Source organism: Hylobates moloch, unplaced genomic scaffold (genome assembly GCF_009828535.3).
Source record: "Hylobates moloch isolate HMO894 unplaced genomic scaffold, HMol_V3 SCAFFOLD_7, whole genome shotgun sequence".
Classification (NCBI taxonomy): Eukaryota; Metazoa; Chordata; class Mammalia; order Primates; family Hylobatidae; genus Hylobates; species Hylobates moloch.
This window is the reverse complement of record NW_026652282.1, coordinates 33109259-33124110: the sequence shown is the minus strand read 5'-3', so window position 1 is coordinate 33124110 and position 14852 is coordinate 33109259. Positions and strand designations below refer to the sequence as shown.

The window sequence follows — 14852 nt, the reverse complement described above, 5'->3', positions numbered from 1 at the left end:
CCTCATTTCCCAGTTCCTGTGAAAGTTGGCAACTAACAAAGCTCACTGCTGCATCTTCTTGAGAGATTTGCCCTCAGACAAATAAGAGGTTATGCTATGCAGCCACCCCTCACAGGGATGACACAGGGATACGAAATATCGGCTTCCTTGCCTCAAGAGAGACCCAGCTTCTTGATGTAATCTGTGTTTCTTAGCTTCTCAGACTCAGGGTGAAGCTAGTCTCCAGGTAAGACATGCTCCTCTTTGGCCTATTCTGCCTCCCTGCTCGTTTACAGGTTCCTCTTGATACCAAGCTCTAGTTCTAGACCCTAAGGAAAGAGCTTGCTGAAGGAGGGCATTACAGCCAATCAGGAAGGTGGGTGGGAAGGCCCCGCTCTTGCTGGCCTCCCTCAGGCTCTAGGTGTCCTTCCTAGATGATTGCTTTAGCCTTCTGTCCCCAGGTCTGCCATGTCTTAAATTCGTTCTGTGGCAGAGTGAGTGACCTTTCTAGGACCGTAATCTGACCATGACATTCCCCTGCTTAAACTACTAAATGACTCCCTGTTACCCAGATGCCTTAGCATGACACAGCCCTTTGTGACTGAGCTCCTTTTCTATTTTCCCACCTCTTCTCCTCCATTCCCTTCTTAAAACTTTTCACTTCAGTAGAACCAAACCACCTACAGTGCTTCCATGCTTCTTACTACCAATGTGGTTCACTTTTCTTGGAACAAGTTTTGTACCTTTCTTGATCTGGCTAACTTACCTTAGGCATCACAACCTCCAGGAAGCCTTCCCCGGACCTGGAGGCAGCATGAGGAACCCCTCTGAGATTTCACTGATCCTATACAAACTTTAGCACTTACACAGAACCCAGTTAAAATTATCTATTTCCATGGCTGCCTCCCCTAATACAGTGCAAACTACTCAAGAGCAGAAACTGTATCTTGTTCACTTTTGTTCCACTATTGTGTGGCATGGTGTCTGGTAAATGCCAAGAACCTCATACATGTCTGCTGACCATAAAGTGCCCCATTTCTCAACCCAGCACAGGCTGATACTGGGGTATAGATGAGAGATGTGGAAGGAAGAAGGGTGAGATGGTCTAATTGCTGTACCAGGCCATGAGCCCCAGACTGCTTAAAAAGTATTGATCCTGTGGTTCTGGCCAGGGTAAAAGAGCCTCTTCCTGCATCCTGGATCACAGAATGTTACATGGAAGTGACCTTGTAAAACTTCTAAACTAAAATTTAGTAAACCTGTTGGCTCCTAACCCAGCATGATGGAAGCCACAATAAGGCTGCTTAAAAAAAAAAAAAAAAAAAAAAAAGAATGGTGGGTTTCTTTGCTTTTGATAGGAACCAGGAACCACATCATTTCATCATAGGAACACTAATTATTGTGCATTGATAAGAAGCCTGAGTCAGCAATGATGTATGACTTTGCCAAATGCAACTGGGAAAAGGAATTAATTATTACTTAATAAATATGTTTTGAGAGACTAAACTTTTGAAAATACAGGATCTAATAGGACCTTGTGACAGCCAGACTTGGCACGCATAGCTTCAACACACTGGAGAATCACCACTCAGGTCCATTCTGGGTTGTGTAATTTCGCTGAGGTATGCATTGTACAGTGTGCACTACAGAGCTTAATGACCAATGATATCTGCACTGCAAAAGCCTTGTTGTTCTTTATTCAAAGTCACCTACCCAAGAGCCTTTACAAAATGAGTTTTTAAAAAAAATACCCACACCTGTACTTCATGCAGAGTCAAGGAAATGCACTGTCAGTGTTACCACAGCAATGATGTAACCTAATGCAGTTGAGAGTTTATTTTAGCCACAGCATTTGTCTTAATGATTTTGTAAATGACTATGGTCCTGTATTTCAGAATTGTCAAGGTTATGAAGGGGTCACATTAATCTTCTGTAATACTTTACTGCACTTATTGAGAAAAAAGCTATATGCCACACAAGGTATTTAAAAATGTCTTGTTCACAAAGCTCTTGAGGAACAGCCCTCAGGAATGGCAATGGACCAAAGTATAAAAGGGGGTCTGTGGTGATAAAAAGATTGAGTTCCACTACTCAGTCTCAAAGTGCTCATTTCAGAGATAAAGAGACAAAGGCACAAAAGAAACAAAGTCATCCTTTCTTAAGGTCAGTAAACTGGTTAGTGTTGGAGCTGAAATTAGAAGCTGTAGTTATTAACTTAGAGTAAAGAACTATTTCTACACTGCATAAATGATAACTAGGCTTGTCACCTGTGGAGGTGTGTTGAAGGAGCATCAATAGGAAACAATTATAGGAACAGATAAGGTAGCATTAATGAAGCTCCACGTTGTGGATTATTTCTGGCAGGTTTTTAATCACAGAATTAGTCTGCTGCCTCAAACCATCTGCACTGTTCATAAATCTACTCTCAAAAATGTTTTCCTTAAATAAATGAAAATTATTTTATAGTTTGTTTCCTGCATAGAATTTTTGGAGAGTTTACTGTTGCCAACTTCTGCAAAATCTTGGTGGTCTTTGGACTGCACTGATTAGACTTATAATCAATCTTGATGCTGTTTTTAGAGCATCTCTTCAAAGAAAGACCAATACCCTTGAGGTAGGGTTAGGGGTTGGTGGAAATAATGGGCCCCACTTAGTTTGTTATTCATTTTTGAATTGGTTTATTTTTGGTAGTCCAGTGAATATGTGGACTGAATGATTTTTCTTTAAAACTTATGTTTAATCTTCTCTAGATACTGAACATGAATGATAAAGGAGGATATAGTCTCCAAAGTGATGAATCCTATGCTGCACTGTTACGGTAAATGATTTACAAAGACAGATGGTATTTAGTGTACAGAAAGGACGGAATAATTGCCCTGTAAGACACCCACATCAATTAACTGACCCAGTCATTCATTTTAGTAGATTATCTTCCCACTTTTTTCAGGACTTTTACTAGCACATTGAATCCTTTTAAGATATTCTGTGTTTAAATTGGGATGTCTCCAAAATTCAAGGATCCTTGCTGGTATGCTTGGAGGATATCCAGAGACCATCACTGAGAATAATTAAAATAAATGAGAAATGGAAGAATTGAGCCTAACAAGAAGGAATATCATTTCCAGCATGGTAAATAACTTGTTTTTTTTTTTCCCAAAAAGGTCAAATTAAAAAGAAATGGGCTCAAATCATAATTGGCAGAAGTTAGCCTGGACATAACACACAATGCATGGATACTTGTACAAGCACATATTTTGAACTTCCTTCCATAGGTAAATGTAGCAGGCAGAAATAATATGACCAATACACTGCAACTTACATTATTCATCAACTCAAGACTATACTTTCAAGGATTATTATTCATCAACTCAAATTGTACCCCCCAAAATGAAATTATAGTTGGATTAAAGACCATTAATTAATGGGAGGAAAAGGTAATGAAACTCAGGTTAAAAAAGTAAAGAGAAATCAAATATATTTTAAAACTGTGTTTGTGGGATTGAAGCATGGCCTTGAAAATTAAATCGACTCAGAATCTAAGAATTTTGTATAATTTTGGTATTTTAAATCTCTCCCCTGGCCATCTAACCAATATTAATTTATTTATTTGAACTTAACTTTTTTTCAAATTACCCCTTCTGTGAAGGCTTAATTAGCAGTGTGATGGAATTTTTTAAAAGTGGGGAAAAGATAGGGTTTGCTAAATTTCTAGCCTCAATTCCACAGAGTTTATTGGGGATGGCTATTCATGTTTCTAGACATTTTGTTTGGTACTGATGGAAATTCTCATTTGAAGAAGTTGTAGAACAGTGCATCCCAACCTTAAAGTGCATACGATTTGCCTAAGGATACTGTTAAAATGTAGATTTTGATTCAGTGGGTCTAGGGTGGGGCCTGAGATTCTGGATTTCTATCAAGCTCTCAGTTGCTCATGCTACTGGTTCCAGGGGCCACATTTTGAATTGTCAGGCTCCAGATCTGCACTATCCAATGTAGCTACTGAGCACTTGAAATGTGGCTAGTCTAAATTGACATTTGACCTAAGTGTAAAGTATATGCTGGATTTCAAGGACTGAATATTTTTTAAAACGTGAAATATCTCAATTTTTAAATTGGATATACATGGAGATGATAATATTGGGGGTACATTGGGAACTATAATATATATTATTAAAATTAATTTACCTGATTTTACTTTTTTAATGAAGTTACTAAAAATGTAAATTACATATGTGGCTCATATTATACTTCTATTGGACAATGTTAGTTTAACTTTATAAACAAATAGATATAGATCATATATTTTAAAATGTAGAGGACCATTTTCAGAAGTTGTTTACTGATCAGGACATTTGGCTTTGAAAAATCTCATCTTGACCCTTTTATCTCACATAGTAATGACATAAGATTAGCTATCCTCACTTCTCAGAAAAGGAACCACCTGTGGCTAACCTAGATGAAAGGCAATATTTTTAGATAACAGAGTGTGTGAGACCTGGAGCGCCATGGCACCAGTGCACCAGCTCATTCTCTCTCTCGATGGTCTCGCCGAGCTCAGGTGGCCAGTTGCAGTTTTGTTCCTGTTCCATGAGAAAGTCCACGCTCTGCCATACCAGTTCCCGATCTGAGGGCTTGAGATGCTCATGGTAAGAAAGAAGCATCTGAAGAATAGACGACAAGCCATGAGCTGCCCCTGTATTAACAAACAAGGCATAAAATTCACACAATTGGGAGGACAGCTAGTTTGATTCAGTGAAAAGATAAACAGGATAAAAAACAATAAATCCAGTATTACTTGAAAGCTCATATAGCAATGTGATAACTAAGTTGCCTAAGAACTAGGCTTCTAGCAAACTATAGCCTGCAGGCCAAATATGGCTCACTGCCAGTTTTTCTAAATAAAGTTTTATTAAAGAATAGCCATGCTCATTCATTTGCATATTTTCTATTGCTGCTTTCTGGCTACAACAGCCGTGTTGTATTTGTGACAGAGACCATATGGCCCAGAAAGCTGAGAATATTTACTGTCTCTAGTCCTTTACAGAAAAAATTTGCTGACCAATCTCTGTTTTAGAGAAGAGATCTTTTAAAACTTTGTAATTGAAATATCAGTAGCTTTCATGAAAATGCTCCTAAAATGCTTGAAAATAATTTGGTCTAGGTATCCTAAACATTTTTATTTTATTCATTCGACACACAAGTATTAAGCATCTACTCTGTACAAGATACCGTTCTAGGTACAGAGGATAGATCACTGCACAAAACAGATTAAATCCCTCTTTTGTAATGTTAACACTAGTTATTGATATTCATTTACTTAATCCTTTACATTTAGCACTTGCATATTAGGCACTGTTTATCCCTGGTTATACAGATAAACATGATTTGGTTGATACACTTGAAGACCTTTCCATCCAGTCCAATGAGATGGCCAGATTTGTAAAGAAATAATTAGAACATGAGGTGATAAGTGTTCTATGAGCGATGTGTACCAGGAGTATGATGGTTAATTGTGTGTGTCAACTTGACTTGGCCATGGAGTGTCCAGATATTTGGTTAAACATCACTTCTGGGTGTGTCTGTGAGGGTGTTTCTGGATAAAAATAACATTTGAACCTGTTCACTGAGCAAAGCACATTGCTCTCTCCAATGTGGGTGGACCTCATCCAATTCACTGAAGGCCTGAATAGAACAAAGAGTCTGAGTAAGAAATAATTAGTTTGTCCTGCCTGACTGTCTTTGAACTGGGACATTGGCCTTCTCCTGCCTTCAGATTTGGACTCAAACTGGAACTTACATTATTGGCTTTCCTGGATCTGGCTTTCTCAGCCTCCATAATCATGTGAGCCAATTCCTTATAACAAATCATTTAGTTATATAATAAATCATATTCTGTTTGTCTAGAGAACCGTGACTACTACAAGGACTAATAGATGGAATGGAGGAGAGCTTAACTTGGCCTCAGGGGTGGAGAGGATGCTGAAGGTTCCATGCAGACAGTGTCATCTGAGCAAAGTCTTGAGAATTCCTAACAGAATTCTGAACTAGCAATGGGTATTGAACTAGCAAAGGCCTGAACCTGCCTTTGGAAAAGAAGTTAGCTTAACAAAGGTAAAAGTCCAGTCCCTCTAGGAGTTTTCACTCATTCCCAGTTAGTAGAATCCCGATTAGTGGGCGGTACTAGGGTCAATATATTCTGATGGCTTGCTCTTTAAACTCAACTCTATAATTTTAAAGCTTTCTTTTTGCATTCAGGGACCTTTTACTTTGCCATACTCAGAACTCTTGACTGCCTGGAAACAGCTTTACAGTTCGTATTCAGTCAAAATTTCTATTGCTCTTAAAATTTGATCATGAAATTTGAAAATATCTTTATTTTGCTGGATTTGAAATTGTTGGGAAAAAAAGCTTGCTTTTCAGGAAAATATTTATGCACTAGATAGAAATCTAGTTTAAGCTATATATGTAAAAAGCCAGAATGTTAATTTCTGTAAAGAAAACCTGAAAAATATTGGGAGGCTGAGGTGGTAGGATCACTTGAGCCAGGAATTCAAGGCCAGCCTGGGCAACATAACAAGACCCTGTCTCTATAAAAAAAAAATTAAAGATAAAAATCTGACCAGGCATACTGAAGCATGCCTGTAGTCCTAGCTACTTGGAAGGCTGAGGCAGGAGGATCACCTGAGCTCAGGAGGTCGAGGTTGCAGTGAGCTATGATCACACCATTGCACTCCAGCCTGGGTGACAGAGCGAGACCTTGTCTCAAAAAATAAAACCAGAAAAATGAATGGAATAGATTAGGGGACTATAGCAGACACTGTCAGTGCCCTGGCTCATCACCTCATCTACACTCACCATTCAGATGCATCTTTGCTCCGGCTTCATATCTCAAGCATCTATCATTTTGCCTGAGGCTTTCTCTGGCCACAGGAGTAAGCCCTGCCCAAAGGGGCAAGACAGAATTGCTAGGGAATTAATACCTCTAGGAACAGCCAATCAATAAAGCAGAGAGTTGGTGGATGAATACCCCAGCTTCCTCACCCCTTGGGTGAAACAATTCTGAGACATGTTCTATAAAGTCTCTAAGATTCCCTAGGGGAACTGAGCCTCAGTCGTCCATAGTTGCTCATTATTACACACTCAATTAGCTTCTTTCTCTTTCTTGTCTCATTTCTCCACACCTCTATCAACACTTTCTGAAATTACCTTTCAAATAAACCTTTTACACCCAAATCCTTGTCTCAGCGTTTGATTTTGGGGAAACTTAAACAGAAACATAAAATTTCTTTGAGAAAACTCATTGAAGTTGTTTATTAGCTATTCATTCAATCATTTGGGTTCCCTAATTATGTGCAAGCTCTGTGGTGAAGGTCTAGGAATCATGAAGATAAATGAGAGAAAGTTCCCATCCTGAAGGTGTACAAAGCCTGCTCAGGCAGTTAGGCAGGTAAGCCACTAATTACAGTGTAATAAGGGCTCCAATAGAAGTATACACAGGATGACAGCATGTTACCCAGTTTTGCTTTGGGAGAAAACCTGAAACTTGTGAATCTTTCTCCAGAGAGGATTCAACAACCCTTTTTCCAAAAGCACGGAACATTTTTCAGCAGATTAATGATGTTTGAGCAGAGTCTTGAAATCTGGGTATAATTATTACAGATAGATAAAGGGGTTGGGGGAAGTAGGGCATTCTAGGCAAAAGGAACATGGACAAAGGTGGAAAGAGAACACTGTATGTGGGAGACTATGCTGGACAGAACCTGGAGGGTAAAGATAAAGTTTGAGTCTAGAGAAAGAGGCAGGTGGTCCATAAAGGGCCTTGCAAATCTTGCTCAGTAGTAATGGTAAGCCACTGAAGGACTCAAAAGAGGAGTAACTAATTTCCTTTTTTTTTTTATTTTTTGCATGGCCCAGAGCTCACCATCAGCCATTACAATTCAGTAGTCTGTTATAAATACACTACTATTAAAAACTTTAAAATATTAGTGGCTGAATCCTACTTCCCTATGCAGAGGCACTACTTTCAATCGTGTGTGAAAAGTTTTCACAATGTTTCAGCAAAATCAGGCCAATGAGCTTACAATCTAGAATAAAGATATTAGTCTTTAGTGAAAGTAATTGTTAAAATAGCTACATTTCTGTCAGGTAGACCACGAAAACAAATATTAACTTGTGATTTGTGTTACGTATCAGTATAGGTTTTTAAAGAAAATTTTAAAGTATTTCTTATTAAATGAATAGCAATGACCTATGGCAAAAACAAAATCTTCCAGCCTTTATTTGGTATTATATTAGAGACTTTCTCCATCCTACAGGCCCATGCCAACACCTTCACTTACCCAAGTATTCGGTTCCATAGTAAGAATACATCAGGGGGAATGGTTTCCTCTTCTTTATGGCATACTGCTTCCCAGAGTCCAGAATTGCCTGACAAATTGACTTGATCTGTGCTGGAGTCAGCACCTGAATAAGGAAATCCAGAAGCAGAAGTCAAAGCAGGATCTCCTTTTTCCTTAGACACTGAATTTTCTTGCTTAAGAAGTCTAGCATCATATCCACAGAATCCTGTACTATATGTAAATAAACTTAATCAACAACAATTTATTCTTTTTTTTACCACTGATTCTTCCTTTGTTGTCAAGTTGTCAAACCTACCCTCTTTAGAAAACTTGCTATTTCGGTGGAAAACACACACCTTTACTGCTATAGGTTGCTATAAAAAACAAAGACTACCTTATGGCTGTCATATCATTAATCCTTGTCACAGGAACAAGGATTTGCTCAGAAAAGAACAAATAGTGGTCCTAACTGATTATGCTTAACAAAGCTGTTACTCCTGGTGTACGATGTAGGTCTGGCCCAAACATCGGACCTTCAATTTGTGTTATTTAGACTGTGCTTATAAAGACTGTACTTATAAAGCCACGATTCTGTGATAAACTGCAGTATGACGGACTCACTCTAGGCATTTGTACTACCTGAATGAAACCAAAGTCCAATAGTGTCAACACAAAATAACTTCTAACATCAAAATGACTCTGAATAGAGAATGGCTAAAATGTAATGACTTACGGTCTTCCATGTTTTATTCAATCTGTCCACAGTCTATTTTAGGACTATCGAGATTAAAAGGTTCTCAAGCCTTCAAAGCATCATTGCATTTATTAAGATTCTGCTCAGGTTAGCCATATGTTTTGCATCCTGCCCTTCCTGGGACAAATTAGATGTTCCCTTTGGCACCCTTCCTTTATGACAGTGACATTTGCTCTGCTGCACAGCACTGTTCTGTTAGCTCTCTCTCTGTTGTGTTAGAGCTCTCTCTTTCTCTCTCACTAGACCATCAGTTCTTTGAGAGCAAACACTGTGGCACCTCATAATTTTGGTATCCTTGGTGCCTAACACAGGATCTGAGGGGGGGTCCTTCACAACCGATGAGTGAGTAAATAAGTGACAGTTTAACTGGTATGAAATTCAGAGCCCTCCCTCCCTTCATTCTTTATTCCCTTCCTCCCTCTCTCTCTTTCCCTCCCCTCCACGATTGTTTCTTAAGCCCCCTACTACATTCCAGGCAAGACTGTTCTGGATGCTGGAGATATGACAGTGAGCAAGATAGACAGGACCTGTGCTCTCATGAAGCCAATCTTCCCAAAAGGTAGACCTGCACAGGAAACGTACTGGTCAGATTAACCAAAACTAAAAAACATCTAAGTTTAGTCTGATTGAATGAATCTGGGATCAATAAAAAGTCTGTTGGATTTTGGCCTCTCTCCTAAAACTGACACATTTTATTTTCCTACCCAATATCCAGCATTAGACCAGCGAATTCCTTTTGAAATAAGTTTCTAATGATTTATTCATAAATTGCTCCTTTGATTTACCTGGTATTAGAAGGAAAAAATATAATCCAGTTTTGGTTTCCCAAAATCCAGCATTTAATTTGGAAAAATAATTACTTCATGAGGATACCATTCATTAATTAATTCTGCCAATTAACATTTATTGAGCTACTATTCCAGTAAGGTCCCACACTAGGTGTTGTGGAGAAATTCGAGAAACCACGAGACATATTTTTTCCCTACAGGGAAGTTACCATCCAGCACTGGAGATGAGATATAGACAAGAGTCTACAATAGAGCAACTAAAGCTCATGAGCCTAGATAGAGAAAGAAACAGTAATGCAGAGTAGGTAATATGGACTCGGCTTCAGTAAGACTACTTTCTCCTCTTTTTTTTTCTATTTGCTGAAATAATGATGTCATGGCTTTCAACTTAAATTTCCCTTTTATTAACCACTCTCTCTTAAGTGTACTCCTCCTAACATTCCTGAAGACCCTATCTTCCTATGCTGCATCCCCACTGTCCTATCATATCAGCCCCAAGTCTTCTTTCCTTAGCTTAATAGCAAATTTCTCCTAAATGATTAAATACAATCATTCAAATTGCTACCATTATTTTCATTTGCTATTGAAAACATTTACTCTTTGTGCGTTTATCAGTGCCAATTGATCTTAAGTTTAGTCTTACACTACTTAAAATCTTGCATTATCATTTGTCTCAAATCAACCCCTCTTTCTCAGAAACCTGCTAAAAGCCCTGAAGGGCATGCACTTAATAGGACTCTATCCTGATTGAATCCCATAGTCTTCTGGGAACATATCTGGCTCTGCTCAATATTGATTTTGAATCCATATGACAGAGGAAGTTTTTGTGGTAGGAAACAGTCACTGAATTTTCAGGGATGTATTCATCTGCACTACTAAAATTTTTCCTATTTGACTTTCATGCCTATAACTGAAAATTGGCTTATTATTTCCCCAGCTGAACATTTATTCATATGTTGTGTGTATGTGTGCATGTCTGTGTACGTGTGTGTTTGCCTGCTTATTTTTAACCCAGAAAAAAAATCAACTTATGCTATATGTGGTGCCCTCCCCCTTTCTTTCTATCCCAAATCCACAGCTTAGAATAGGGAGCGAGTTTATAAAATATTATTTCAAAACCTCCCATGGTCATGTATCATGTCTGGGTGGTTTCCTCTTATCTCTCAGAAACACTGTGAAAAACAAAGAGAAACCGGCGCTTGTTCGGCTGGATAGAGACCAGTTATGCATGCAGTTCTTTATCTCTGGGAACAGACAAGACCTACCCTTCAGTTTATTGATCAGCAAATAAAAACTAAAAACAGAGCTCATTAAAAGCCTGTGTGTGGGGAACACTGAGGAAGAATATTTTTCACCCCCGAACAAACAGTACAGAAAGAAGAAGGGAGTTGAGATTCTGGGGTAAGGGCTTGAGCTTCTTCTCCTGTGTGTCTGCTTTCTCAAAGATCCCTCCACTCTCTGACCCTAGTACACAGGAGTACACGCATGAGCACACCCACTGCCTCCAAGATGGCCTCTGTGCTTTTGAGACACTCTGAGATCCTGGGAATGAGGGAGCAGCATTTCCGGTGGGGGAACAAAAATGACTAGGAATGGCAGAGCGGGGCTCCCTGGCCATCAGGTCTTCACCAAACAAACCCAAATAATTCCCTCTCCTGTAGTTGTAGCCCTTAAGATCAATGCATTTGTTGATATTTTGGATGGAATAGATTCTTTTCTTTTTACATTGAATAAAATAAATTATCTCAAAAATACAAAGCAAATCTGAGGTGGTTTGGTTTAAACCGTTTTGTTTAGTTTAACTGATTCACTTTACTGACCTTGTGAAATATTCCTATTGGTTTGGCCTCTGAGTATGAAGAGACAAGAGGCCAATAAAGGTCATACTATATTTCTTGGCCCTGCCTGAAAGTCATGCTATGACTGAACTACCTCCATGTGGAGGAGAGATGACTTTCTTTAAAAAAAAAAAAAGTGAATAAAAAGGACCAAACCACAGAATGCTGGCCTCACCACTGACTCCTTCCCAAGGCAAGAGTCCTACCTACAGAAGTGGCAGTCTTTGCTAGCTGTATTTCTTTTTCTAGGCATCAAACACCTCCTGCCCCTTCCCCATCAGCATTGATTGAATACGTGAATAGCAACTAAGTCTTGGGTGTGCCAGTGTCCTAAGGCATACAGTGCCAATCAAATTCCTCCTCTCAACAATTTGAAATGCACGTTCAAAAAAAAAAATGAAGCTGTCAGCAATCCCAGCTGCTGCTGAAGACAGGTCAGGACTGGGTCCATGCATAAACTGAGGTCAACAGGGAGTAAACAGGGGCTGCGAAGGAGAAAAACAGAATAAACCACCCAGCAGTGAGAGTGAAAGGAGACTGACCAAACACCGCATGTTCTCACTCATAGGTGGGAATTGAACAATGGGAACACTTGGACACAGGAGGGGGGACATGCGCGCCCGGGGGGGGCCGTGGGGGGGGGGAGGGGGGAGGGATAGCATTAGGAGATATACCTAATGTAAATGACGAGTTAATGGGTGTAGCACACCAACATGGCACATGCATACATATGTAACAAACCTGCACATTGTGCACATGTACCCTAGAACTTCAAGTATAAAAAAAAAAAACTTGCAAAAAACAGAAAAAAAAGTTTATTATATCAGTAAAGAGGGATTAGGAAAAAGGACACAAATAAAAAGAATGTGAGTGTGCATATTCACATTATTTCCATTTTCTAATATTGGTAAGTCTTTTAATTAGTTAAAAAACATAAACTTAACTATAAAGAATAACAAAATTGCCAACTCTAAAGACTTTAAAAAGTCATAAAATGAAACAAATTTAACTGCATGTCAAGTTAAAGGCATAACCTCACAGATAAAATAATTAATTTTTTAAATAATGGTTTTTTTCATTGTGGAAGTCAGTGTGGCGATTCCTCAGGGATCTAGAACTAGAAATACCATTTGACCCAGCCATCCCATTACTGGGTATATACCCAAAGGATTATAAATCATGCTGCTATAAAGACACATGCACATGTATGTTTCTTGCGGCACTATTCACAATAGCAAAGACTTGGAACCAACCCAAATGTCCATCAGTGTTAGACTGGATTAAGAAAATGTGGCACATATACACCATGGAATACTATGCAGCCATAAAAAAGGATGAGTTCATGTCCTTTGTAGGGACATGGATGAAGCTGGAAACCATCATTCTCAGCAAACTATCTCAAGGACAGAAAACCAAACACCGCATGTTCTCACTCATAGGTGGGAACTGAACAATGAGAACACCTGGACACAAGGTGGGGAACATCACACACCGGGGCCTGTCGTGGGGTGGGGGGAGGGGGAGGGATAGCATTAGGAGATATACCTAATGTAAATGACGAGTTAATGGGTGCAGCACACCAACATGGCACATGTATACCTATGTAACAAACCTGCACATTGTGCACATGTACCCTAGAACTTAAAGTATAGTAATAAAAAAAAGAAAAAAAAGAGAGAGTGAAAGGAGACTGGAGCAAATATGCTAAGAGAAACAATGATACCAAGAGAGAAAATTAAAGAAAAGTAGCTGGTCCTTATAGCTTCCTCTTCCTAACAGTTTAGGGCTACTCCCTTTAGGGCTTCCTACCAATTTTCCATACAATACCCACCCCCATACTCCGCCCTTTCTTTTTAGTCATTTGAGAGTCTCAGTTTCTTGCAAAAAGAGTCTAACTAGAATAGACATGAATATAAAGCCAAACCTTTGTCACTTCATCCCTCACATAAACACATCAGCTTTCCTACCTACCATACTAGATCCTTTCAGTCAAAATAACAAAGATACCTGCATGTAAGGTGCATGATAAGGTACATGCTAAGACTCTCTGGGCATGGGACCTGGCATCGGGATTTTTTTTTTTTCCCTGAGACAGAGTTTCACTCAGTCACCCAGGCTGGAGTGCAGTGGCACGATCTTGGCTCACTGCAACCTCCACCTCCTGCATTAAAGCAATTCTTCTGCCTCAGCCTCCCAAGTCACTGGGATTACAGGTGCCCACCACCACACCCGGCTAATTTTTTGTGTTTTTAGCAAAGACGGGGTTTCACCATGTTGGCCAGGCTGGTCTCGAACTCCTGACCTTGGGCGATCTGCCCACCTTGGCCTCCCAAAGTGGTGGGATTACAGGCGTGAGCCACCGTGCCTGGCCGGGATCTTTTTTAAGCTCCCCAGTGGATTACAAAGAGTGGTCAAGGTTGAGAACTACTGCCATAAAATACTAAGTGAATGCAAAAATAGTTTTTAAAACCAAAGTAATAATAATATAATACAATATAATAATAATGATGAAGAGGAGTGCTAAAGGGAAAACTAGCAAAATAATTCCCAGGTATAAAGAAATGCCTTTGGTCTGAGTCATGGAGGACTCAGAATTATCTGTCCAGTCTTAAATTATCTGTCCTCAAACTTCTGTCAATAGCCCATTTGAGACCTCTGATATCTCTAAGAGGTATCTGCTCCTCAAAGTGTGGTCCATGGACCAGCAGTAAAGGTATCCTGAGAGAAATTCAAATTCCCAGGCCCCAGCCCAGACCCAGTGAATTAGAAACTGAATTTTATTTGTTTTATTTTTTATTGTTTTATTTTACTTTAAGTTCTGGGATACATGTGCAGAATGTGCAGGTTTGTTACATAGGTATACGTGTGTCATGGTGGTTTGCTGTACCTATTGACCTGTCCTCTAAGTTCCCTCCCCATGCCCCCCATCCCCCAACAGGACCTGGTGTATGTTGTTCCTCTCCCTGTGTCCATGTGTTCTCATTGTTCAACTCCCACTTATGAGTGAGAACATGCAGTGTTTGGTTTTCTGTTCCTGTGTTAGTTTGCTGAGGATGATAGCTTCCAGCTTCATTCATGTCCCTGCAAAGGACATGATCTCATTTCTTTTTATGGCTGCATAGTATTCCATGGTGTATATGTGCCACATTTTCTT

At 39.4% G+C, this 14852-nt stretch overlaps 1 protein-coding gene across 1 annotated transcript in view; it reads right to left on the bottom strand.

Moving 5' to 3' along the window:
• Positions 1 to 14852, bottom strand: part of LANCL3 (LanC like family member 3) — a 101516-nt gene that overhangs the window by 12544 nt on the left and 74120 nt on the right. The window contains 2 exon segments of the mRNA XM_032756713.2: positions 4475 to 4672; positions 8319 to 8442. Of these exon segments, the coding sequence (XP_032612604.1) occupies positions 4475 to 4672; positions 8319 to 8442 (322 nt within the window).